The sequence below is a fragment of the Pelmatolapia mariae genome, linkage group LG7, assembly GCF_036321145.2.
Source record: "Pelmatolapia mariae isolate MD_Pm_ZW linkage group LG7, Pm_UMD_F_2, whole genome shotgun sequence".
Taxonomy (NCBI): Eukaryota; Metazoa; Chordata; class Actinopteri; order Cichliformes; family Cichlidae; genus Pelmatolapia; species Pelmatolapia mariae.
Window position 1 is genome coordinate 9,960,188 of NC_086233.1, and position 27,819 is coordinate 9,988,006.

The 27,819-nt window shown below is 40.4% G+C and overlaps 1 protein-coding gene across 4 annotated transcripts in view; it reads left to right on the plus strand.

Moving 5' to 3' along the window:
- Positions 1-27,819, plus strand: part of mctp1b (multiple C2 domains, transmembrane 1b) — a 42,091-nt gene that overhangs the window by 4,760 nt on the left and 9,512 nt on the right. The window contains exons 2-9 of one of the 4 annotated variants that reach the window (XM_063477829.1): positions 10,369-10,483; positions 10,577-10,719; positions 10,855-10,934; positions 12,866-12,989; positions 16,588-16,629; positions 24,458-24,496; positions 26,107-26,274; positions 26,428-26,558. In XM_063477829.1, the coding sequence (XP_063333899.1) occupies positions 10,369-10,483; positions 10,577-10,719; positions 10,855-10,934; positions 12,866-12,989; positions 16,588-16,629; positions 24,458-24,496; positions 26,107-26,274; positions 26,428-26,558 (842 nt within the window). The remainder of the gene's footprint in view (positions 1-10,368; positions 10,484-10,576; positions 10,720-10,854; positions 10,935-12,865; positions 12,990-16,587; positions 16,630-24,457; positions 24,497-26,106; positions 26,275-26,427; positions 26,559-27,819) is intronic. The other 3 variants (XM_063477830.1, XM_063477831.1, XM_063477832.1) reach the window with 3 other exon arrangements.

Consider the following 27,819-nt stretch of genomic DNA (forward strand, 5'->3'; position numbering starts at 1 on the left):
GAATAATGTTTGAGTGTTTGACTGTGAGACTTTTTAGTCTTACGTATATTAGTTTAGAGCTGTGCTTTGTGGCCTTAATTTGGTCTGTGACCTTAAGACACCTCTTGTGGTGTTTTCCCTTAGTGTACCTCTTAGTACAGCCATCAGTCAGGCTTATCCACCAGGGAAGGATTACAGGCAAGCCAACCAGGATGATTCTTCACCTTGCTCCCTCCCACTCATGCACTGCTGCTTCTTTCATTCAGCCTCCTCACCTCCTCTACTGCACCTGCTCCTTTTCAGCTGCCACACTTCTCATGGGAGAAACATTTGTGGTTTTTGAAGTTTGTGCATCTCCCAGGGTAGAATTGCTTTGGAAGTATCCTCAGAGTCCTGGCCTTTGGAGCTTCTCTGTCAGAGTTGCCCTCCCCTCACTCCACCTTTTACCTCCTTGCCTGTATAATCTTCCTGTGCCCTGCTCGACCCTGGATCGCTTTCTTTGTGAGGCCTCAGTGGCAGAATCCCGTCTAGCGATCCTGGGGTTACTCCGCTGTGCCTCTAGGGATGACTCTTTTCCCCTTGTCTCCTCATGTGGAAGGCTGCTGTCGGTGAGCTGTTTGAATATGTGCTTCAGTATGTGCGCCATTGTGGATTCCAGCATTAATACCATCACTTGTTTTTATCCACCTTTCTTTCAGCTCTGTGATTGTGTTTTTTTCTGTGTTTTTGTGGGAATATCAATATTAGTAATAATTCTGACTAGCATTCTTATGTCAATTATTGACTATTTGGGGCAATTGACTTTGAAAAATGAAATAAGGAGAAAGAAACTGGTTCTGAATAATATGATGAGATGAGCAGTGACTCAGACAGGGACCCAGGCAGTTAGTATTAAGTAATTGTTTGAGAAGCTCGATAGGAACGATACCAGCCACCTGACCAGTGTTACAGACCACTCACCTAAAGAGAGCTCCCTGACAGCTGCAGTCTCTTCAAGCAGACATGAAGGGACTAGAAATACAGCCAAACATTTGTCCTGGTCTCATACTCCCCAGATCCCAGTCAGGGCCAAGGATAAACACTGAGGCAACACAGGACAATCCCAGACAATCTCCCTGGTGTGAGAGATGCTTGATGATGAAGAAGATGGTTTTAATCTTGTGGGTAACTGGTTTACTCTCCACTAGATATGTAATTTCTCAAATACAGGAGATAGTAATAATAGTAACAATTCTGGCTAGCATTCTTAAACTTGAGATTAGCTACACATAACAACAACAAGAAAAAAAATCATTTTTTTGTGTTTAGATTTGCTTGACTGTGTGCCTGGGCATTCAGGTTACTGCAGCATTTATACTGCTGCAAATAGCACAACATTTGGTGGTTCTGCTACCCAGGAAGCAGCCTCATAATTCACAAATCTGCTGTGTGTGTTAGGGGTTACTGAGCGTACGTGAGAAACTGCGTTTGAGAAGCGTGCATTTCTGTGCACACACTCACAGGTGCAGCCATTTACTTGGTCACTTTAACCACACAGCGTTGACAACCACGTGATGATGTTAGAGCTCACATATTGAACGCGACTATAACTGAACTGAATATGAAAGAGTACAACTCACACACTTTCACACGTTTCCTCAGTCCAGCTACTTTGTAGGCGCTGTGAAAAAAAAGTGTAAAGTGAACTCCTTTATCTCATCTATGTTCTCTTTGTTGAATCGGGTTTGTTCTCAGCCTTTTAGTTACTGTATTGATCACACAGTCTGTATAAGCAGGGATATTTATGTTATTGGGGACATTAGGTTAAGCCAACATGTTATGGAGGGCTCTGCTGTGGAGCATGAAGGAGATATAGTGCTGAAGATATTTCCTACCTTGAGTTTTCTGTTGTTTTATTGGATTCATTTTCAGCTTCATGCGACGGTACCTGTAAGCACCATTTAAAAGGTGTCCTATATACTTACTAGGGGTGCAACAATACATGTATCGGTATTGAACTGTTCGATACAGTGCTTTCGGTTCGGTACGCATATGTATTGAACAACACAAAATTTTTAATTTATTTTATAAACTTGTCTTCTGACGATGCTGTCTGTGTTGAGAGCTTAGTGGATCTTCGTTCGACTTATCCGCCTAGGCTGCACTGTCGAGCGCTCGTAAGCTAGCGAGACAGAAGTTAAGCTCGTTGCAACATGGCAACTGCCTCAACGCTCCCTGAAATTGAACCTCCCCCACTCTAATTCAGATCTGGCCTTTGGAACTTTTTTGGTTTTCATGTGAAATATGACCCTGATGGTAAGCGCGTCATGGACAAAAGTAAAACAGTATGTCGGATGTGCCACGCAATGCTCAATTACATTGGTGGGAACTAGTGCGTTAGCGCAGTTTGCTCGTTAACGTGTTGACGCTGCCCAGCCCCACGCACGGGGCGATCCGCGGTAGCTCGTTAACGGAGATTTGCCGCGTTGTGGCGTTAACGTCATTTTAACGAGATTAACGCTGACAGCACTAGTGGGAACACAACGAATATGACTGCACATTTACGCCGACATCATCCGAGTGCAAAGACAAGTGGAAGCAGACAAAAATAACAAGCACGCATGCTACAAACTTTACCCGAGTCATTTAGACAGCCGTTAGCACATGATTCTCCTTATGGGGACCTGATATGTTTAATATGCTGCTGAGAATACACCCCAGAAGAAGCTATAGTATAGCTTTTATTTTGGAAAGAGCCATTTCTCTGTAATAAACTCTCTTTTTCCAAAGATGAGTGATTTCTCGATCAGATAGATTTATTGTTTTTATTATTTTGTTGTTTCAGCAATATTAAATTAAAAAACTGTACTTTTGAGTTAAAATATATATTTTAATAAATGACAAATTAAAAAGGCATGAACATTTTTTTGTATTGAAAAAATATCGATCCGTGACACCAAAGTATCGAACCGAACCGAACCGTGAATTTTGTGTATCGTTGCACCCCTAATACTTACAGTACACACAAAGATTAGATTATTAGCAGTGCCGGGGCATTACAAAGAACTGTTATACTGTAATTCCATTATATTTTTCTGTAACTCTAAGATAAGATAAGATAAATTTGTTTTGTCACAGCAGGAAGTGGACAGTGCAAAAGTTATGAAGCAAAAATTAGAATACAATGAGAATAAATACAGTACACAACTGTACAGAATACAATAAAATAAAATAAAATACTATATACAGTAGAATAAAATAGAATAAATATACAATAGGATAAAAATAGAATACAAATGCTGTATACAACTGAGTAAAAATACAACGATGCCAGAAAAGAGTATTGCACTTAGTGTTATTGCACATGTGTGGATGTGTGTGTTTGATCAGTTAAAGTCTTTGTTGTGGAGTCTGACAGCTGTGGGGAGGAAAGACCTGCGAAATCTCTCCGTCCCACACCGTGGGTGCCGCAGCCTGCCACTGAAGGAGCTGCTCAGTGCTGTCACAGTCTCCTGCATGGGGTGGGAGATGTTGTCCAACAGGGGTGACAGCTTAGCCACCATTCTCCTGTCACTCACCACCTCCACTGGGTCCAGAGGGCATCCTAGAACAGAGCTGGCCCTTCTGATCAGCCTGTTCAGTCTCTTCCTGTCCCCGGCAGAGATGCTGCCACCCCAGCAGACCACACCGTAAAAAATGGCTGAGGCCACCATCATAACTCTATGATGTGACACGTTATTATTAGTAAAAAAAAATTCATTAATCACATTACAGTTATTAAACTGTTAAACAGTAATAAGTTGTTCAATTATCTATATAATCCGCAGAGAGAAAAAAAAAATTAAATTAGCCTTTTGACAAACAAAACTGTGCAACAATGAAACTGTTGAGGGGAAACAAAATTAGGAGGGCACCCTAGGGTAGACCCAGAACTTATTGGCTTTAACCCTATAACGCCCTTTGTTTCATATTTGATCTCATCAACATGATCAATACTTGCCATCATTTCAAAATGTTATGGACAAAACTCTTTTGTTTTGTCTAACATTAACATTGTTGCTAACAAAAAGTTGCCAAAAACCAATCCATCCATCCATCCACCATCCATCCATCCATCCATCCAGTGCTTCCGCTTATCCTTTTTGGGGTCGCGGGGGGTGCTGGAGCCTATACCAGTTGTCATAGGGCGAATCCAGGGTACATCCTGGACAGGTCGCCAGTCTGTCGCAGGGCTAACAAACAGAGACAGACAACCATTCGCGCTCACATTCACTCCCACATTCACTCCTATGGGCAATTTAGACTAATCAATTAACCTATCCCCACAAACTGCATGTCTTTGGACACTATGATCGGACATGTCTTTGCCGATCATACACAACATGATATAGCAAAAAAAATGTGGATTTTGTTTTACGGGTTAATAAACATCTTAGCTCCAAAAAAATCAGAATTTTAAAGAGTTTTAAAGGGTTAAAATGACCTGGGACCCTTAGGGAGAAATTGGAAAATGTTGCTGTATTTTCCCATTTTCTTCACATAAGTGCAAGAAGGTGAATGGATGCACTGACGACACACGTAGTTCAGCCTCACAGGTTTATTAGTATGACGATATTGCTGATCATAGCTGTTTGCCCGACAGACTGTATTAACATTTATAACAGTTGATAAATAAAAATGAAAAAGTAAAGAAACAATGTTAAAGAGTGTTTCTTTGATGTTGCATAGTTTGTCCACCAAAGGGCACTCTGCACTTTCCCTGTTGCCAATATGTTTGTAATGCTACAAACACAACAACCAGCTGAGCACAGTTGGGTAAACAGACTGTAAACAAGGACATAACTGCACGCATCAAATGGTAGGGAACTTTGTTTATGTTTTTTGTGAAAGAAAAAAAATCGGATTTTTAAATGATCAGATATTTGTATTAGTGTCAAAATATTGCCTATAGCGGTTGGTTTCTATATGGCAGTTGTTACCATATAACTTTCTCCTTCTGTTTTACACATTACAGATCAAACTCTTGTCTGCTTGACAATCAGTAACTAAAAGACTTTCAGATTCATTCAATGATGACAGATTGTCTCATTGTAACAGTATGTGGTCAGAACCAAAGTGTTATTAAGAACAAAGACAAACAGTGCTGTTATTGTTATCTGTGCGATGTTAATTCATTCTAATAGAAGTATTACATGAGGTTCCTCCTAAGCTTAAATTTGGGGTGAAATCTCCTAAAACCAAGAAGTACCCATTTCTTCAGTTAAAGGGAGTATACTCATGTCATCAGAGATGCATTACTACAGACCTTCATTCTTGATTATAAAATTAAAATTAAATTAGTGAGCTTATAAGTGTATAACAGTAGTGATATAGTAATATAATAGCAATTGTCATGATATGCTTACTTTACACTAACACATAGTATCAGTAGTATCAGTGACACCAACTACATCTGCATTACTTTAGATAAAATACTGTATTACTAAAATATGATACCTGTCTGTAGATGTGATGTAGAGGTGAGTGTTTAAACATAGACGCCCAGTCCTAAAATAGGCATGTATCGGTGTAGCTGGTGGGTGTTCCCAGCTTGGCGCTTTGCTTCCTGATTTAGTACCACAGGACATTTAATCCTTTCCTAAGCTGCTTGTTAATTCTGGCAGAACGTGTTACTCCTGTAATGTAAACATCCTGATTCAGCCTTGGACCGGGTTTGTGCACTTTTTGGCCTCTATACTCATCTGTTTCGTCTTTCATACCAGCCAAAGTGATAGGCTGCAGGATGTGCAAAGACGTTTTAATGCTGGGTCACAATGAAGCAGTAAAACCTGTGAGCTGTTGCAATGAAAGCCAAAGTAACACCGCAATAGATGGTTGCTGTTGACTGCCTGGTCACAAGATGAGAGATAGCAAACAGCTTCACACAGGAGATGTGACTGGTACATTTTCCAAGAGTCTTCATACCACAGATTTTCTCCAGTCACGCTTTAAAAGCAAAAGTACAATCACCAGTGCCACCAAGTGTAAAACTGGCATGAATTCTCACAACTCAAAGTAACAGACTTTGGGAATACACTTAATTATTGTTTGTTTGTCTGGGTGTTTAGTAAGTAGCTGAGGCTAGAATCCACTTAGCTTAGCATAATAGTTGAAACAGGGGAAACTGTTGAGGCTTGCGAAAAGATTTCCATATCATTGCATATTCAGTATTGGTGTGGGCTTTGAGCTATGAGTGTGCTTGTTGCCAAATGCAGTGGTATGATTGGTCAGATCTGTTTATTCCCATCTGAAAAATCAAGCTTGACTCCAAAAAAGTAAATGCTGCAAATTAATTCTGCAAGAGTTCATGGGCGGTGTAAATGGCTACATTTTGAATAACTGAGAAATATTTTTAATACACAAAATATTTGCATGAGTTTCAAGTGTTTGGTGTGTAAAGGTAATTAGCTCTTCTGATGCCCAAAGTTTTAAAAGATCAGTGGGAAAACGGCCCTTGGACTTAACCTCTCCAAACACTTTCCCAATGAGTTTATGCACTCAGTGACTCATTTTGGGGCATTTCGTGTGGTTTCACAGTCAATCACTTCCAGCATTGTGAGGTAATTTTAGAGAAAGCCAGGTGATAATAACCCAGAACTACCTCTGTAGATTTTACACAAGACTGTCCTTTGTACATGACCTGCACATGCTTGTGTTAACCCACACAAATAGTGGACTCTCATAATGAGTTAAAAAAGAGGCACTCATTCCTAATGTAAACAGGACATGAAACATGGAGCCAAATCCAGACAAGAAAGGCTTAGTATGCAATGTAACCTTATCATGAACGCAACCACTGACAAATGAGCAAAAGGAGGTCTGCATTTCATTCGCTATTCAAAATATATACATAGAAAAACACATACAGTTTATAAGGTAACATAGACTTTGTTTTCTTCTTTGGATGTTCGCTGCCTTTTGGTCGATTCTCTGACAAAATGAACCCACACTGATCTGGGAATAGTTAGAAGGTCAGAGTTAAGTGGTTTGACAAACAACAAGAAAAAACGATGTCCTGCGAAACTGGACTGAAAGCGAGTGAAAGAGCAGCCAGTGTCTAAAGAAAGACTTTGAAAGACGTTCAGAAAGCTCATATAAAGATATGAGGAGTGGCTCAAGACTCATGCACAGTAATTTTACAGTATGTAAAATTGACACAGGAAACTTTATACTCTCCTCTCAGACAAGTTGCCTGCTGGTTGGATTTTATCTCTTCATTTACCATCATGAGCTCTGAACTGGTCTTACCCTACTTGTTACATGCAGCTATGGGTGGAGACTAGGCTACATAAGACTTTAACAGCCCTCCTCCAACAATCCAGCCTCCACACAGACAGCTTGACACACTCAGCCTCCTCATGTTACACAGGATAGTCTCACTCACTTTATTATCATGTTTTCTGTTTCCGCCAGTGGAATTTCTACAGCTTGCCAGAGCAGAACTTGGCACACTTCAGAAGTTTCACCCTCAGAAAGCAAGCCTGTGTTTCATAATGTGTCTAACGGATTTATAGTTGAGCAGGAAAGCTGTAAGAGTTGCTGCTATAAAGCTTTAGAAGTGGTTTATAATTTATGTTGTTACATCACTGCATCAATATAAAATCACACTTTTAGCACAGTTTTAAAGTACTGTAAATGTATACTTACATAGTCTTGACTTAAGGTCTTGCATCTGGAGAGTTCTGGAGAGGTAACTCAGTCACCTTATTTCACCCTCGCTAAAACACGATATGTGAAACCTTCCACCATTAAAAAAAAAAACAAACTCTAACCACAAAATCCTAATTTCAAGCTATAGTCGCAAAATCTCTGACTTATATGACAAAACTCTTTCAATACAGTTTGCTGTAAAATTCAAAGCTGTATCTTACAGCTTTGAAATTCTGAAGCTGTGTGCTACTTCATAATTATGTTTGACAAGACTTCGACTAGCCAAACTAATAAAAAAAAGCTATGATGGTTTGATTTTATTGTACTTTTATTGAATTTATTTTATCCCTTTGCTCTGTGTTAGAGATTTATCTTTAAAGAACAGAAACTCACTCAATCAAATTAAGTGGTGTAACGAGCTGATTGGTGAACCACAGCTCAACCTAGCATCCCTGTACAGCGCTGAGTTGCAGCGCTCTGCTGGTTCAGTTTTTTTGGATGACTCACGCTCTTTGCATAGTGATTTTCAGTTTCTTCTTCTTCTTTCTGGTCCCAAAGTGTAGAACAATAAGGTGTTGGCTTGATGTTCTCGTGTGGCCGCTGGGCCGCTCTCATGGTGGCCCTCTGTGGCCTGGACCTCCCCCTTAACGCGGGGGAGGGCTCTGCCGGGTGGTCTGGGGCCCTGGGACCCTGTTTTCGACTCGTATTAGAGGGGTGTTTTTGTCTCTAACAGGTACTGGAGTTGGCGATACATTGTGCATTTCTAGTTGTTTCTATCTCCCCGTATCTCTCCTCCACCGCACAACCACCTCCTCTTTTTGCTCTCTTGCCTATAAATGTGACAACTGAAGTAACACAAATAGAAATGAATAAATAAACAGATAAAGATTCACATAAGAAAGAGGAGGCTATAGAGATTCTATATAGCTGTTCTTGCAAAAGCAAAATTTGTTTGGTACCAAAATACATTCAGATCACAATCCTGATTACAAAAGCTGCCAGACAGGACAGGATATTAAAAAAAAGAAATGTAGCACCTGTGTACTCAATTAAATAAAACAGATAATTAGAAAACTTAGATCATGAATTTGTTTGTAGCCAATTTTCTTTCTGCAGTGTGCAGTTTTTTTTCCATTTTATATCATAAATGTGGATATTTTGGTATTTTACAGTGTTTTTCACAGTGTTGTCAAACTGCACCATTAATCAAGACAAATCAAGAGGTTACTCAAAAATCAAAATTAGTTTCAGCTGTCACTACATTATTCAATACAAAAATTAATTGTAAATAGTCTGTGAATATGTGTACAGAACAGTACACATGCTCAGTTTGTTTTCCAGTGAGTCCACTGTAAAGCGCTCATATATTATCATATTGCATAAATATTGATCAGAGCATCTCTCTGAGTGGAAGTGCTTGTGTTGACAGGATGCTGCTCTCCCGGCAGAGTAGTTGTGTTACATTTGAAGTGATGGATGCAGATTGATGTTTCATTGTCAGTGTTGCTTACATACATGTTTTCAATGAAGTGTCTTAGCTTTAATATTGCATGGAAATAATTCCAGCAATTAAAAATAAGATGAGTTATACCATCTGTATGGTATTTTAAGAAAACCTAAGAATTAAATGACTCACTGCACTGCGCATTACATTACATTATCTAATGCGTAAAGTTTTACTGACAGTGATGAACCCATGGTTGTATTGTGTGTCTCTGTAGTTGTTTTGTGCCTTTCAGTTGTGGATTAGTGACTGAACTCAATAAACGAATCGTTGCAGGCAGATGCAAACTGGTGGAAGACACAAACATGAGACTGGGTCAGTCTTTACCATCATTTTAATCATTTATAAGTGCAGGAGCTTCTAGCTGGAAAGATGAGGCTTTCTGATGCTGAGAAACTCTTTAATCTTTTACTTCCTGTTTTGATCTTTTCAACGGCTTTACCAGCATTAATGAAGGGTTTTGTTTTAGTGATGCATAGTGATACCGTAACAAAACTGCAGCATGTCACGACACACAGCCAATGCAGGGACCACAAACGAGGTTTATATATCTGTCATTTAGTATCTTATTGTATGTAAGTTTTTATAGTCATTTATTGTCTCTAGTTGTGTCGTTCTTATATTAATCTCCCTGATCACAGGCTCTGAAACATGTCCCATGAGCTCCATCTGTGGTCTTTGTAAATATCCTTGTATAGTTGATTTTGGCGTGGCAGAGTGGAGATGTCTGTGACAGTTCCACTTTCAATATGTGTAGAAATGCTCAATGAAGTTAAACAGTCCTGTCTTGCAGAAACTGTATATCAGGTATTAAAGCAGCGTTAGGCCACTCATGCCCATGCTGTTACTTATATTCTGTTTCTGCATTGCTACAGAGGTGATCATATTGCAACAGCAATGAAAGTTTTAGGGAATGGAAAACAATTTGCACCTCAGCACTGTGATCAGATAGGAGGAAGCTTCTTTCATGTAATTTCCTGTTAGTAATCACCCCTGGGACAAGATACCGAGCTGAATTAGACACTTTGGTCAGAGGAAGTGTGCAAGCTTGGATGTAGATAGCTACCATGAGTTAGTGAAAACTACACTTCAGTGACAGGCTGGAAGAGACTTCTCGTAAAAAATGTTGGTGAGTTTAAAGTCAGGATGTGGCTGAGAGGACTTTTGTAGAGAAGCAGTTTATTGCATGTATTTAATGCATTCATTTGTGCTAACAGGGAATGGGAGCTTCATGTCCTTCGGGGTTTTCTTCTGACCAAGCTCGGTCGGGGATGTACAAGCTGGAGATCGAGCTGAAAAGAGGACACAACCTGGCTGTCCGAGACAGAGGAGGTGCAGTGACATCTGTAGTTAATTGCATTTTTCAGCTCTTGCTTTTATGCATGTGTGATAGCTTTATTTGTCTATTTTTATTTGTCGATGTAGGAACAAGTGATCCATATGTCAAGTTCAAGCTTGCTGGCAAAGAGGTTTTTAGGAGCAAAATCATCCATAAAAACCTCAACCCAGTGTGGGATGAGAAGACGACCTTAATCATTGACAGTCTGAATGAACCTCTGTATGTCAAGGTAGAGACTTAGAACTAACACACACACACACACACACACACACACACACACACACACACACACACACACACAGCTTTTCCATATAAATTCTTAATGAACATTGGTCAGTGGAGATTGTTTGTTTCTCTTCTGCAGGTGTTTGACTATGACTTCGGCCTTCAGGATGACTTCATGGGTTCTGCTTTTCTTTACCTGGAGTCTCTAGAGCAGCAGAGGTATGTCAGATATTAGTGCCAACATTGTGTTCTGAAAAACAAGAACAAAATAATAAAGAAATATTTTAATATAGAGATTCTTTGCATGTTTCATGAAATGAAAAAAGACAGAATAAACACAGATAAAATGTTGTTGTATGTATGTTTTTATTGGTGTGAAAAAATGTTTTCTCCCTTCCTGATTTCCTTTTTTTGTATGTTTGCCACACTTAAATGTTTCAGATCATTAAAGAAATATTAGACAAAGATAGCAGAAGTAAACAAAAATGCAGTTTCTAAATGAAGGTGCTTAATATTAAGGTGGAAAAAGTACAAACGTACATGGCCCCGAGTGAAAAAGTGATTAACCCCTAAACCTAATAACTGGTTGTGCAGAATTGTTGTGATTCAGCCACAGGGTTTTCAAGCATGAACCGCCTTTTAAAGGTCATGCCACAGCATCTCAACTGGATTCAGGTCAGTACTTTGATTAGGCCACCCAAAAGTCTTCATTTTGTTTTTTTCTATAAGCGATTCAGACGTGGACTTACTGGTGTGTTTTAGATCATTGTCCTTCTGCAGAACCCAAGTCAGTTTGAGGCCACAAACAGATGGCCGGATATATGGGTTCAAACTGTGGTCATAAATATTTTGTACTTGTAAATCAGACTGCGTAGTTGTGAACTGAGTTATATAACCTTGCAAACCAAAATATCTGAAAATTTTATGTTTGTGCATTCATAGATGAAATTTTTTTTGTGTGTTTGTAAAAAATATTTACAGAAGTTACACATTTTTTTCAAGGTCTGGTTACAGATGCAAAGCAAAAAACTACCTATTTTGGTTTACAAGGTTACAAAACTCAATTCACAACTACGCAGTCTGATTTACAAGTGCAAAAAATTTATGACAACAATTTGAGCCCATATGGATATTCTTCTTCAGGATGTTTTGGTAGACAGCAGACTTTGTGGTTCCATTTACCATCTACCATGCAAGTCTTCCAGGTTCTGAGGCAGGAAAGCGGCCCCAGACCATCACACTACCACCACCATATTTTACTGTTGGTATGATGTTCCTTTTCTGAAATGCTGTTACTTTTTACGATAGATGTAATGGGACACACACCTTCCAAAAAGTTCAACTTTTATCTCGTCAGTCCACAGAGTATTTGCCCAAAGGTCTTGGGGATTTTCAAGGCTTTTGAAGATCTTTTTTTAGGCTTTGTCAGGCAGGTCCTATTCGAGCTGAACTTTCCAAAAGATGTGATACATCACAGTTAGTTTATGTTATAATAGGAAGGGGCAATGACTTTTTCACGAAGGGGCATGTAGGATTGTTTTTTTTTTTTCCGCTTAATAATAAACACCTTGATTTACAAACTGCATTTTGTGTTTGCTTGTGTTATCTTTGTCTAATATTTAAATTTGTTTGACGATCTAAAACATTTATGTGTCTTTTTCCCCCCTTAATTTATAAACAGGAAATTAGAGGTCATCCAGGTCTTTATGTCTTTACGCCATTCAAACAGTTTAACTAACCGGTGTGTGTTATCTGGCCTTAATGGAAAGATAAGGTTGGGTGTCATCTGCATAGCAGTGAAAATGTATGCTATGCCTTCTGATGATGCTGCCCAAGTGAAGCATGTATAATGTAAACAGAACTGGTCCTAGCATGGAACCCTGTGGAACTCCATAATTAACCTTAGTGTGTGTGAAGAGGACTCTCCATTTACATGAACAATTTGGAGTCTATTTGATAGGTATGATTTGTAGTTACATAGACAGGTACCTTTAATACCGAATGAATTAGGTTGCACCTAATTACTAAACGTAATTAGGTGAATTACTGAACCTAATCATCGTGTAGTGACACTGGCCTTATAAAAAAAAAGCATGCCAGAAAGCAGAGCAGAAAACACACCTGCACATATTCATGACTGTGTGTTCCAGGACGATACCTGTGACTTTAGTGCTGAAGGACCCTCAGTATCCTGATCAGGATCTCGGTACTCTGGAGCTGGCCGTCAACCTGACACCTAAAGACAGTCCCATCGAGGAACGCCGAGACTCAACAGTATGTACGCAGATTATGTCAGCCGATATTTCTCTCACTTGATCTTTTTTTTTTTAAATCTTAGTTTAATTTGACCTGCTTTAGTTAAATAAATGTCAAAAACACCACAACTGATACATTGACATGAGTTATTGCAGTCAGAACTTCAAGGGCAGGTTGAAAGGGAATCATTTTTACATTTCAGTTGTGAAATTTGGTTGACATGGTAAAGAGCTTAGACACACACACACACACACACACACACACACACACACACACACACACACACACACACAAATAGAAAATGTTCTGTTAGAGGAAGTCTGTTAGTGTGAAAAAGTATTAAATGAAAAGTGTTTTATGTAGAAAAACATTCCACTGTTTGTCCTTCTTTCTTGCACTGATGGATAGGCTGATTTGATGAGGTAGAGCAATTATTTTTATATATAAAGCTGCATCTAATCATGATGTTATATAAAGATCAATCTAACTAATATTCTTCTAATATCTTTGGCTTATGAATGGCCTAAAGTAACATCCTTGTATTTCTTGTTTTTCAGTTATTCAGTTTTCCCATTATGATATCAAATTCTATCACCTGCCTGCAACCCTGATTTTATTTTACTTGTATTGTTAATTTTGCATTCTTAGTTTATTTTTTAAAGTTAGTTTTAGTAATTTTTTAGTAAACATACCATTCTGTGGCATGTGCAGATGCTCTTCGGATGTTGCTGCATTATGCACAGGGGAAAACTTCTTATGCACAGCATAAGTCAAAGAAAAGACCAACTTTCAGAGCGTAGCATATGCTGCTTCCTATGCATGGAATTTCCAACTATGCATCCAACTACTTATCCCACCAACAGTAACTGTCTGTTATGTTTCTGATAGACACCAGATTTTACTTGAAGGCACCTGCATCCAATACAATTTCAAAGGAGGCTGAAGTGTAGGTGGCACCTAAAGATCTATTGTCTCTTTTAAGTCATCACTTCCTCCCACTGTAAAAAAACATATGATGGAGATGACTTTTTGAAGCTTGGATATAGATTTTGTGATTTTGGACTCTCAATCCATTGTATTCATTTGTAACATAAATATTAGAACTGTCCGATAGATGTACAATGTCTTCTCTAAACATCATTGGTGTTTGCTCTCTCTGCAGTATCACTTCCTCTTCCAGCACACACTTAAACTGAGTTTCTGTCTGATTTCTCAGGCTTTTTATCTGATTTAGTGTTTAGGTCAGATAAAGTCATTGTTGTGGGGGATTTTAACATGCATGTAGATGCTAAAAATGACAGCCTCAATACAGCATTTTATCTGTTATTAGACTCAATTGGCTTTTCTCAAAATGTAAAAGAACCCACCCACCACTTTACTCACATTCTAGATCTTGTTTTGACATGTGGCATAGAAGCTGACCATTTAACAGTGTTTCCTGAAAACTCTGTCTTGTCTGATCATTTCCTAATAACACTTACACTACCGGTCAGCAGTTTTAGAACACCCCAATTTTTCCAGGTTTTTTATTGAAAATTATGCATTTTAGTGTCTCATTGCATTCTGAAATGAAAGCATATGCAAATAAGCAATTGGATACTGTGGCTCCTGTGAAAAAGAGAGCCTCAAATCAGAAGTATTTGACTCCCTGGCATAACTCTCAAACCCACACGTTAAAGCAGATAACTCGTAAGCTGGAGAGGAAATGGCATATCACAAATTTAGAAGATCATCATTTAGCCTGGAGTAATAGTTTGCTGCTTTCTAAAAAATCACCTCCTGTAGCTAGAACATTTTACTATTCATCACTGATTGAAGAAAATAAGAACAACCCTAGGTTTCCCTTCAGCACTGTAGCTAGGCTGACAAAAAGTCAGAGCTCTGTTGAGCCAACCATTCCTTTTCCTTTAACGTTAACTAGCAATGACTTCATGAACTTCTTCACAAAGTTCATGAAGTTCACAACACAAATACATTTTTAACCATTTGAGAAAAAATCACTCATAATCACCTCACAGATGTAACATTATCTAGAGCTACTTTAAGTACCACTGATATTTATTTAGTCTTTTTCTCCAATTGGTCTTTCTCATTTAACTTAACTAATTACTTCCTCCAAACCATCTAAATGTCTTTTAGACCCCATTCCTACAAGACTGTTCAAAAAAGTCCCACCGTTAATTAATGCTTCAATCTTAAATATGATCAACTTATCTCTAATAATTGGCTATGTACCACAGGCCTTCAAGCTGGCAGTTGTTAAACCTTTACTTTAAAAGCCATCTCTGGACCCAGCGGTCTTAGCTAATTATAGGCCAGCCTTCATTTCCAACCTTCCTTTCATCTCAAAAATTCTTGAAAGAGTAGTTGTAAAACAGTTATCAGATCATCTGCAGAGGAATGACTTATTTGAAGAGTATCAGTCAGTTTTCAGAGCTCACCACAGTACAGAAACAGCTTTAATGAAGGTTATAAATGATCTTCTTATGGCCTCTGACAGTGGACTCATCTCTGTGCTTGTACTGCTTGACCTCAGTGTTCTATACAGTTGGCCATAGTATTTTATTAGCGAATGGCGCATGCTGTAGGTATTACAGGTAGTGCCCTGCAGTGGTTTGTATCATATCTGTCTAATAGACTCCAATTTGTTCATCTCCTTGGTGAGTCCACTTCACACACTAAGGTTATGGAGTTCCACAGGGTTCCATGCTAGGACCAGTTCTGTTTACATTTTACATGCTTCCCTTAGGCAGTATAATCAGAAGGCATAGCATACATTTTCATTGCTATGCAATGACACCCAACTTTGTCTATCTATGAAGCCAGATAACGCACACCAATTTGAAACTGCAGGAATGTCTTAAAGACATAAAGACCTGGAAGCAGGATTGAAGCAGAAAATTAGAGGTCTAATTTCCTGCTTCTAAATTCAGATAAAACTGAGGTTATTGTACTCGGCTCTGAAAATCTTAGAAATATGGTATCTAACCAGATTCTTACTCTGGTTGGCATTACCTTGGCCTCCAGTAACACTGTGAGGAACCTTGAAGTTATTATTGACCAGAATATATCCTTCAATGCACATATTAAACAAATATGTAGAACTGTTTTCTTCCATTTGCACAATCTCTAAAATTAGAAATATGCTGTCTCAGACATGCTGTGAAAGAAAGACATTCTTTCACAGCATGTCTTTTGTCCTGTCTTCCTTCTCTCACCCCAACTGTTTGCGGCAGATGGTCGCCCCTCACTGAGCCTGGTTCTGCTGGAGATTTCTTCCTGTTAAAAGGGAGTTCTTTCCTCCCACTGTCGCCAAAGTGCTTGCTCATAGGAGGTCATGTGATTGTTGGGTTTTTCTCTGTATGTTATTGTAGGTTCTACCTTACAATATAAGCACCTTTAGGCGACTGTTATTGTGATTTTGCATTGTATAAATAAAATTGAATTGAAAAATTGGCATACAGTAGCTTACTAATAATTATGTTATTATTAATAAACCCAAAACATTTAGTTACTTTCCAGGTTTGCACATGTATAGGAAAAAAAATCAACTTTGAAGTAGATTTTAGTTTTGTTGTCCTTCAGTAAAGATGGGTCTCTATGTTTCCTGCTACAGATGGGGGTTAAGAAGTATGGACTAAAACATTATGTGCATAAAGTAAGTGTAGTGGTGATCAGGCTCTTAGTGCTTTTCCATAGTTTCACCTTGATTGACCCTTTCTTTGGTCACCTCTAGTTGAGTAGCTGCTTTGAGTCACGATAGAGATCACAATGCAGTAGAGTCATCTGTCAGACTTGTATAGGCTAGTAATAACTTTTGCGCAGTCAGTTTGTCTTTGTAGCCTTCGCTGTTTACTTTCAGGTTTCTCAAAGCATTTCCTCAATTTTTTTATCTTCATCTTTTGGCTTCATGTTTTCTCAGCACCCCTTATGAATAAAATAAAAATCAGCATGAATTATAGACACTGTTACTATATTTTCCTGCACCACTGATCAAAAGGCTAAGATGAAATTCTTCCTGGTTCTTTACATAAACGTTATTTTGAAGCAAACTTTTAATCTCAAATTGCAAACGGGTAGCATCTTTTCTGATATATCTGCTGGCATTTAAATTTCAACATTTTTAACACCACAAACATATGGTTGTTTCACTTGGGATTATAGAGAACAAATATCTTAGTTCCTAATCCGACTTTATGGATGAGTCTTTGCAGGCTGATTGGCTCTCGCAATAATCAGAAAACTGACTGTAGTAAGGCAGATATGTGGAGCCTCATCAAAGTAGGCTTGATTTTCTGACATATAAATACTGTCACAGTTGTTGTTTCGATCAGTGATACTTTTTGTTATCAGCTGTTGTTAGCAGAGCAGGACTTTAAAACATCTTTTCACACTATACTGCCTTTACAGCCACTACCAGCCTGTTGATTAAAAAAAGCAAACAAAGGGTGAGACACCAAAAACTCCACTGAAAGACAAAAACTCTCCAAATGAAATGAAATGAATGAATGAAACACCACCGAAACACAATTTTTTGTGTTTTTTCTAGTCATATGGAGTTCTGTTATTTATTTCCACATAATCACCCAATATTTACAGTGCTCTGATTTTAGAGCCTACCAATCCCTGAGGGCGATAATGATCTCCTTAGCTACATGCTGCTCCACTACTTTTTTTGGACTGCAGACACTTTCTACATACAGTCAGGAAAGAATTATTAGAACCTCAAATAGCCATACCTTTGAATGGTTGGTTTATTTGAACAGTGAGAGACAAAACAATATATATTTTAAAAAAATCCAGAAAAATGCATTTCAAAAAAGTTATAAATTAATTAGCATTTTCATGAAGGAAATAAGTATTTGATCCCCTTGCAAATTTCTGCTTTAATGCTTTAGTACTTGGTGGCAAAACCTTTGATGGCAATCACAGATGTCAGACATATCTTGTAGTTGGTCAAGTTTTGCACACATTTTGTCCCACTCCTCTTTGCAGATCCTCTCCAAGTCATTAATGTTTCATGGCTGATGTTTGGCAACTCAAACCTTCAGCTCCCTCCACAGATTTTCTATGGGATTAAGGTCTGGAGACTGACTAGGCCACTCCAAGACCTTAATATGCTTCTTCTTGAGCCAATTCATGTTGGCTTGCCCATGTGTTTTGGATCATTGTCATGCTGGAATACCCACCCATGACACATTTTTAATGCCCTGGCTGAGGGAAGGAGGTTGTCACCCAACATGTGACGGAACATGGGCCCATCCATACTCCCTTTGACGCAGTGGACTTGTCCTCTCCCCTTGGCAGAAAAACTCCCGAAGCATGATGTTTTCAACTTCATGTTTGACGGTGGGGACGGTGTTCTTGGAGTCATAGGCAGCAATTCATCCTCCTTCAAACACGGCAAGTTGAGCTGATGCTAAATAGCTCAATTTTGGTCTCATCTGACCACAACACTTTCACCCAGTCCTCCTCTGAATCATTGAAATGTTCAGTAGCAGCTTCAAATGGTGCCCTTGCGGGCTGTGCAGGATTTCAGTCCTTCACAGCATAGTGTGTTACCAACTGTTGGTAACTATGGTCCCAGCTGCCTTGAAAAGTTCCTCCTGAGTAGTTCTGGGCTGGTTCCACACCGTTCTCATTATCATTAAAACTCCAGACCAAGGGAGATTGGCAGTTATTTTATGATTCTTCCATTTGTGAATAATCGCACCAGTTGTTTTCACCTTCTCACCCAGCTGCTTGGCGATGGTTTTGTAGCCCATTCCAGCCTTGTGTAGGTCCACTATCTTGTCCCTAACATCCTTGGAAAGCTCTTTGGTCTTGGCCGTAGTGCAGAGTTTGGAATCTGGATAGATTGATTGCTTCTATGGACAGCTGTCTTTTATACAGGTAACAAGTTGAGAAGGCTCCCAATATCAGCTCATTACCTCTATAAAATACACCTGGGAGCCAGAAATCTTGCTGATTGATAGGGAGGCCTTAAATACTTATTTCCTTCATGAAAATGCAAATTAAATTATAACTTTTTGGAAATGCATTTTTCTGGATTTTTTTGTTATTGTTCTGTCTCTCACTGTTCAAATAAACCTACCATTGAAATTATAGACTGACCTTTCATTGTTAGTGGGCAAACATATTAGATTAAAATTAATACTAATAATTATTAAGAAAATGTATTTTATTAATAAAATAAAATAAAAGCACAGTGTAAACTCTGAGGCAGCTTTCTTTAATTTCTCTAAGGAGCCTTCAGAAAGCCTTAGTTTTCCAGGCTTCTTGAAGGACATTTAAGGCGTTTCTTTTTTATATATTTCTGCCTTTTCTTCTGTTTTCTGTATGGATCATTCCATACTACTTCAATACTGCTTAGGTTCAGACTCTGGGGAGACCAGTGCATGAGTAATAGTGTACCACTGTGTGTCATTTTTTCCCCATCCAGGTAAACTCTCACTGTGTTGGCAGTGTGTTTTGGTTAATTACTGTTCTGAAAAAAAAGCTGTTGCTGATAAGATAAGATAAGATAAGATGACCTTTATTAGTCCCACACGTGGGAAATTTGTTTTGTCACAGCAGAAGTGGACAGTGCAAAAGTTATGAAGGACAATTAGAATAAAATAAAATAAGAATAAATACAGTACACAACTGTACAGAATAGAATAAAAATAGAATACTATATACAGTAGAATAAAATAGAATAAAATATACAATAGGATAAAAATAGAATACAAATGCTATATACAACAGAGTGAAAAATACAACGGTGCCAGAAAGATTATTGCACATTTGTGTTATTGCACATTTGTGGATGTGTGTGTTTGATCAGTTAAAGTCTTTGTTGTGGAGTCTGACAGCAGTGGGGAGGAAAGACCTGCGAAATCTCTCCGTCCCACACCGTGGGTGCCGCAGTCTCCCACTGAAGGAGCTGCTCAGTGCTGTCACAGTCTCATGCATGGGGTGGGAGATGTTGTCCAGCAGGGATGACAGCTTAGCCACCATTCTCCTGTCACTCACAACCTCCACTGGGTCCAGAGGGCATCCTAGAACAGAGCTGGCCCTTCGGATCAGCCTGTTCAGTCTCTTCCTGTCCCCAGCAGAGATGCTGCCACCCCAGCAGACCACACCATAAAAGATGGCTGAGGCCACCACAGAGTCATAGAAGGTCTTCAGGAGTGGGCCCTCCACTCCAAACGACCTGAGTCTCCGCAGCAGGTACAGCCTGCTCTGCCCTTTCCTGTAGAGGGCGTCTGAGTTATGAGTCCAGTCCAGTTTGTTGTTCAGATGAACACCAAGGTACCTGTAGCTGTCCACAGTCTCAATGTCCATACCTTGGATGTTCAGTGGTTGCAGTGGAGGATGTTTGTGCCTGCGGAAGTCTACCACCAGCTCCTTGGTTTTACTGGCATTGATCTGGAGGTAGTTCAGCTGGCACCAGTCCACAAAGTCCTGAGTCAGTCCTCTGTACTCCTTGTCGTCCCCATCAGTGATGAGGCCGACTATAGCAGAGTCATCAGAGAACTTCTGCAGGAAGCACTGGGTGGAGTTGTGGGAGAAGTCTGCAGTGTAGATGGTGAAGAGGAACGGAGCCAGAACCGTTCCCTGTGGGGCCCCCGTACTGCAGTCGACCCTGTCCGACACACAGCCCTGAGTCCTCACATACTGTGGTCGGTCGGTGAGGTAGTCCAAAATCCAGGTAGTGAGGTGATGGTCCACTCCAGAGTTCTCCAGCTTGTCCTTCAGAACCGAGGGAAGAATAGTGTTGAAGGCACTGGAGAAATCAAAGAACATGATTCTCACAGTGCTCCCAGCGGTCTCCAGGTGAGCGAGGGAGCGATGTAGGAGGTGAATGACGGCATCATCCGCTCCAATGCCAGGCTGGTAGGCAAACTGAAGTGGGTCCAGTGATGAGCTCACAAGGCGCCGAAGCTGAGCCAGGACCAGCCGCTCCAGGGTCTTCATCAGGTGGGATGTCAGAGCCACCGGCCTGTAGCTGTTGAGGTCCTTGGGGCGTGAAGTCTTTGGCACTGGTACAACACAGGAGGTTTTCCAGAGCTGTGGGACTCTTCCCAGCCTCAGGCTCAGGTTGAAGAGGTGCTCCATCACACCACACAGTTGGTCCGCGCAGGACCTGACGACCCTCGAGCTGATGCCATCTGGACCCGCTGCCTTCTTGCCATTAATCCTCCTCAGTTCCCTCCTAACCTGGGTGGTTGAGAGAGACAGTCTGGAGCCTTGTGTTGATTGTGTATTGGATGCTGTTGTTGGGGGTGGGGAGGAGTGAGCAGGGTGAATAGAGGAGGTGTGAAGTGTCTGAGGTGTCAGAGGTGGAACAGCAGCAGTGGGGGTGGTTGAGTCTGCAGCCGATGTTGGAGACTGCCTCATGGCTGAATCAAATCTGTTGAAGAAATGATTCAGTTCATTTGCCCACCTCACATCCCTCCCAGGCAGAGAGTTCTGATGTTTGTGGCCCGAGATGGTTCTGAGGCCTCTCCAGACTTCACCAACGTTATTTTGCTGAAGCTGGTTCTCCATCTTCTGCCTGTAGCTATCCTTCCCATTCCTTATCAGTCCCCTCAACTCTCTCTGCACCCTTTTCAACTCCTCTTTGTCTTTGGATTTGAAGGCCCTCCTCTTCTGCTTGAGGACAGCTTTAATTTCTGGGGTAATCCAAGGTTTGTTGTTGGAGAAACACCGTACAGTCCTGGTAGGTACGGTGTTATCCACACAGAAATTAATATAGTCCGTAATGCATGTAGTAAGGCTGTCGATGTCCTCTCCGTGGTCGTCACAGATCACCTCCCACACAGTCGACTCAAAACAATCCTTAAGAGCCTCCTCGCTCTCCTGCGACCATCTCTGTACTGTGCGGGTGGCTGGTGGCTCCCTGCGCACTAAGGGCTCATACACAGGGACAAGGTGCACCAGGTTGTGATCAGATCTGCCCAGGGGAGGGAGAGGTGATGAACTGTATGCCTCTTCAGCATTGGCATACAGTAAGTCCAGTGTTTTATTGTCTCTGGTTGGGCAGGTCACATACTGGGTGAAGGTGGGCAGTGTGGAGTCCAGTGAGGCATGATTAAAGTCCCCTGATATTATGAGGAGGGCTCTCGGAGATTGTGTTTGCAGTCTGCTGACCACTGAGTGGAGAGTGTCACAGGCTGCATCCGCGTTGGCCGAGGGGGGGGGACATACGCTGTTATCGCGATAACATGCGAGAATTACCGGGGCAGGTAGTACGGACGCATGCTAACGGCTAACAGCTCAATGTCTCTGCTGCAGAGTTGTTCTTTTACAGTGATGTGCCCAGGGTTACACCATCTGTCATTCACAAACACTGCCAGTCCCCCTCCTTTCCTCTTACCGCTGTCTCTTGTCCTGTCCGCTCGAAGCAGCTGGAATCCCGGTAGTGTCACACTCGTGTCCGGAGTTAGCGGTGTTAGCCACGACTCCGTTAGCATCATGATGCTACATTGCCGGTACTCCCTCTGTGACCAGGTTAGCGACGTGAGCTCATCCATACTATTGTGCAAAGACCGTACATTTCCAATAATTACAGAAGGAAGAGATGGTCGATAACGTCTCCTTCTCGGGCGACGGCGCTCCTTCCCAGCACGACACCCCCGTCTTTTCCTCCTCAGCTCGCTGGGAATGTCGGGTCTGTCCGCCGGCAGTACTGCTGTGGGACGCAGCGCTAACAGCTGATCCTTACTGTAAACAAAGGATCCCTGCTCTGGGTCCCCACACACGGGTGAAAAAAGTAGAAAAAAACTAAGAAAAACGATCAGAACTAGCACAAAACGGTAGAACATGGTTGCAGAGTCTAATTACTAATACGTTAGTTATAAAAAATTACGAGAAGAAAGATAAGAAAGAAAGAAACTTGGAATGAGCAGAGCTGCTGTAACAGGCTGCCGCACAGGGGGGGGCGCCGGAAGTGAGGGTAGTCACTGATCAGATGCTTTCCAGGTTGTATTGTGTCTGATGGATCAAAATTCATCAATATTTACAAGATCCTCAAAATCTGGGTGAAATTCAACCCCAAACCCCAACATCTGGCATTTCCATAGATTCAATTAAAGAACAAAGAAGAAAGTTTGTGAAAACGTAGCCAAAATCAGTGAAAAACCTTGAAAGACCTCCAGAAAGCTGGAGAACAGAGATCATTGCAAACAAAATGTAACAAATTAAGGGGAGGTACTTTTGCACAGTTCGGTTGCTAGAGTTACATATCAACATCCCCATCTAGGCCTGTCTTTCCGCTCAGCAGCCATGTTAGTATCTTAGTAATGAACAGAGGTAGAGCCTTCAGTTTTTATTAATGAAAATTCACTTAAATGTTTCAAAAATGTGGTGACATTGCCCCACAATGTTTCACAATGAATGGATTCCGTATTATGCATATTAAGTTTAACTTTGTGAAACGTGAAACGTTGTCCACAGCACTAGTTGACTCTTGCTGCAATCGGGTCAGCCGTGTGAGATGCGAGTGCCCATTTCTGTATTACATTAGGTGGAGCTGTCTTGACATTCATCTTTATATATTACTTGTGTTTCAGAAAAGCAGTGTATAATATGATTATAACACGATAATGACATATTATTTTCTCTTTCTGTACTGACTTCCTAACATTGCTATACTGTCCAACTCTGGATAAAACAAAACCTTGCCCTATAATACTTGATATGAAATGAATCAAGTTGCTCAACTTGACAGGGCTAACCTTTAACATACAAAGAAGTGTAGTAGGATGGCTTTGGAGAGAACTCTTTAAACAGCTGCATACAGCAGACATAGACTGCACTGTATTGAATAAATTCAGTAATTCTATTTATTTTGGTCTGCTTAGCTGTGATTATAGTTTCTGCTCAGTTAAATGGAGCTGCATGAAGAGATGGTTTCCAACTGCATCCTCAGCGCTGAGATATTAAAAACAGCATATCTTGTTCATGTTTAATTCAACACATAAATTCATAATAGGCCAAGTCTGAATTTCTTCTCCAGCTGCAGCCAGAGATACAGATACAGAGAAACAGCAGTAAAGAGTTGGAGGGAGACGGAGGGAAAGGAAGACAACAAACAACAACAGACAGAAAACCATCACACTCAAATCAAAGCTTGGACAGATCAAAGTCTCATTGGCTCTAATTGGCACACCGCTGAGGCTGAGATAATGAATGCTCAGTTCTGGTGAAGATCATTTTTCTTTGGTAGACTCTATTTTTGTTGCCTTATTTATAAAGCTTAATTGAACCAGGACACCTCCCCTTAGTTTTATTTCCCATTTAGTTAACAGAACCCCATCCTACAGCTTCCCCTAGTGGCTTAAACACAATAGTACCCTATTTAAATGAAAGAGGTTTTGGCTGTTTTCATATTATTTAATTAAAATGCAGACACACTTTGTAGCCCTTTAGTTACAGCTATCCATTCAGTTTTTCCACCCTGCATAAGTCAGTAGAAATAATCCATTTTTATGTATATTCAGACTATGCTGCTCAGGAGGTCCTGGAAACGATCCACTAAGGTAAATAATCACAATGCCAATCATCATCATCATCAACATCATCATCATCTATGCATGCAGTAACAGCTTTCCTTAAACCGTCCTTACAGCTTTATGCTTATCACTCTGCTCTTCACTTTATTGTGTCTTACCTTGACAGTCTTGTTACCATCTTGTGTCAGAGATTTTTTTTCCCTACTGAGTTCATATTTTTATCATGAGAGATATTTTGCTCTTGCTGCTGTCATTTCCACCCACTATCTGCCACTAGGGCTCTGTTCTTCATCCATGTTAACATGGTGTTATCAGGCCAAGCTAATTTTCTTCCTTACTTCTTCAAATAAAAGTTGGATAATTTCCTAATCTTTAATCTTTTATTGTCAAAATGACAATAAAAGACCTGACCCGAGCGTGCGACTGAGATAGTATTCCTCTGCTTAGACTTCCACTGTTGTAAAAAACACGAGTGAGACTTTAACTTAGTGCCATAGTCCTGCTGCTCCAAGTAATAATAATAATATGACTTAACATTCATTAATCCACTGTTGAAACGTGTCCCCAATAAATGGTCTGTCTCCTGTTTGAATAAACTTTACTAATCAACACACGATGAGATGCCCATAAAAGGAGCAAACAAAGAAAAGTTGAAAAATGTGAAGAGACTTGTGAGCAGGAAGAGTGGAAAGGCAGTTTGTACAGATGGCATACCGGCGTAGGTAATGTCTAGACATTGTACAGTAACTGCCTCCTATGAGGTTTATGAGAGGAGTCGAATAATTTTCAGTTCAAATGATCGTATTATTTTACATTATTTAGCCATATTTCTATATTATATATAGAAATAAGGAGGACAATATTATTTTCCCAAGAACAAGGAAATGCAGACCCCTTTGGCACCCAACACGCCTAGAATCCTCTTAGCCTTGTGGCTAAACCTGACCATCAAAGCAGTTTAGTATAGTCTCAACTTTTCTCCTACTCTCACTTTGGCAATTTTACTGTGAACAATCCCATTACTAGGGCACCTGTGGCTCAGCTGGTAGAGTTTGTTGTCTACCATTTAAAAGGTTGGTGGATTTTGTGTGAAAGTAATACAAAGTGCTTATGTAGATAAAAGGCCTGTATGAATGTGTGTTCTTGATTGGTTGAATGGGATTTGTAATAGAAAGTGCTTTAACTGCTCAAATTCAGTAGAAAGGTGTTACTAGAAGTACCAGTCCATTTACCAAGTACAAGTATGGTTTACCTGATATGAGCATGTCCAGCAGTTTGTCCTCCTGACATAAACAAAAGGACCTGCTCAGAGAAAACATTTCTGCATTTCTCTATTGGGTTTGAACTCAGCTGAGTAAACTTGTGTAGTATGTAAAGACATAAAAAGCACATGATAACATTGAAAAATCTTAAATAAATATCTGTTTTTCTCCAATCTCAAGGCTGTTGGACTTTATCGACTTATCTACTTTATCTCTATTCTGGCAGGTTTTTTTAAATTATTGTATTTACCTCAGAGCAACATGATTCGAGGTTTGATTGATCATCATCTTTTAGAGCAGGAAGAACAGAGCCCTGCATTGTGTCCTTGTTGCTACTATGTGGCAAATAAAGTTGTGTGTGTGTGTGTGGTCCAGCAGCAGCAGTCTATACGTCTGTCAGAGCTGCATCGAAAAGCCCAGCTCTGGCGAGGGATAGTCAGCATCGCACTAATCGAGGGTCGAAACCTCATGCCCATGGATCCCAACGGTCTGAGTGACCCATATGTCAAGTTCAGACTCGGGCCCCAGAAATACAAGAGCAAGGTACAGCATGTGCAACTAAGGTCATACCTTCATGTTTGAAGCCTAGCTCCTTCAAATGAGGAGATGTGTCAATATGTGTGTGTGTGTGTGTGTGTGTGTGTGTGTGTGTGTGTGTGTGTGTGTGTGTGTGTGTGTGTGTGTGTGTGTGTCTAGACAGTGCCAAAGACCCTGAGCCCACAGTGGAGGGAGCAGTTTGACCTGCATCTGTATGAAGAGACAGGAGGGGTGCTAGAGATCACGGTGTGGGACAAGGACACTGGAAGAAGGGACGATTTCATTGGGCGGTCAGTCTCTCTACTTATGTTTGGATGATTTCTGTGTGAATTCAACTTTATTTATATAGCACCAAATACAACAATAGTCATTATTATGTTGCTTTATCAAAGTAAATACCCTATATTTTTGGAGACAGAAACCTAACAAGCCAACAGTCCCCTAGGAGGAAGCAGATGGCAAAAGTGACGGAGAAAATACTGCCTTTTAATAAGTGTTAGTGAGGTGGCATTAGTTAGGTGGTGTTTAATGATCTGTCTGTGTTCTCATTCTTGGACACAATACTTCAGAAATGTGCACTATTATTTTATTGGGAGAAAGGATTTTGATTTCTAATTCATGTTGAACATTTGACATTTCACAAATGGTAATGTCTAAATGTAATGTCATTTCTCTCAGTTTGAAAGTGGAATTTACTTTACCCATGTGTCAGTGCTTAACACATGGATCCTGGAATGCCTAGAACTATTCAAGATCAACAGGACCCTAAGAGCATTCAACGGGGATGTGGTGAACAATACTAGAGTTCAACTTCAAACCAATTGCACAAGTCGCCATCAAGTGTGGGATTTACCAAGGAGATGCTCTGTCCCCACTGCTGTTCTGCATAGGCCTAAATCCTCTCAGCCAGAACATCAGCAATCCTAACTATGGATACTGCTACAGAAAAGAGGAATCATTAGTCACCTCCTCTACATGGATGACATCAAGCTGTATCACAGGAGCGAATGAGATACTGATACTGGAAGCTCAAAGGCAAATGGGAACCATGAAGAGACTGCTAGGAAAAACTCAACCACCAAACACCATGCATGAAGGGTTTCACCCCAAGTCCAGCAGATAAAACAGCAAAAATCCATGAATACATCAGGAAGATGGCCACAACTGATCATGTGCTTAGTGAATACCTCAGGTATCAGAAACCTGAGAAAGAACAGGAAAAGAGAAAGAACCATCATGAAAGGATAGGCGCCTGCCTGCATGGACCACTGGGAGACAGAAGAAGTGGCTGATATCAAGAAATCCTACCAGAGGTCAAAGCAGGACACGTCTCCTAGGGTGGTTGAGAATGACCGAGCTATGATCCTGTGCAACTTTCAGATGAAGATAGTGATGGTGATGGCTAACCAACTGGACATGGTTGTGGTGGACAATCAGATAAGGAAGATACATGTAACTATACCAAGTGAGAGCAACATCAGGCATAGGAACATTACAATGTTGAGAAATATCAAGGGGTGAAGGAAGCCGTCAGTGACAGTGGTACCTGTG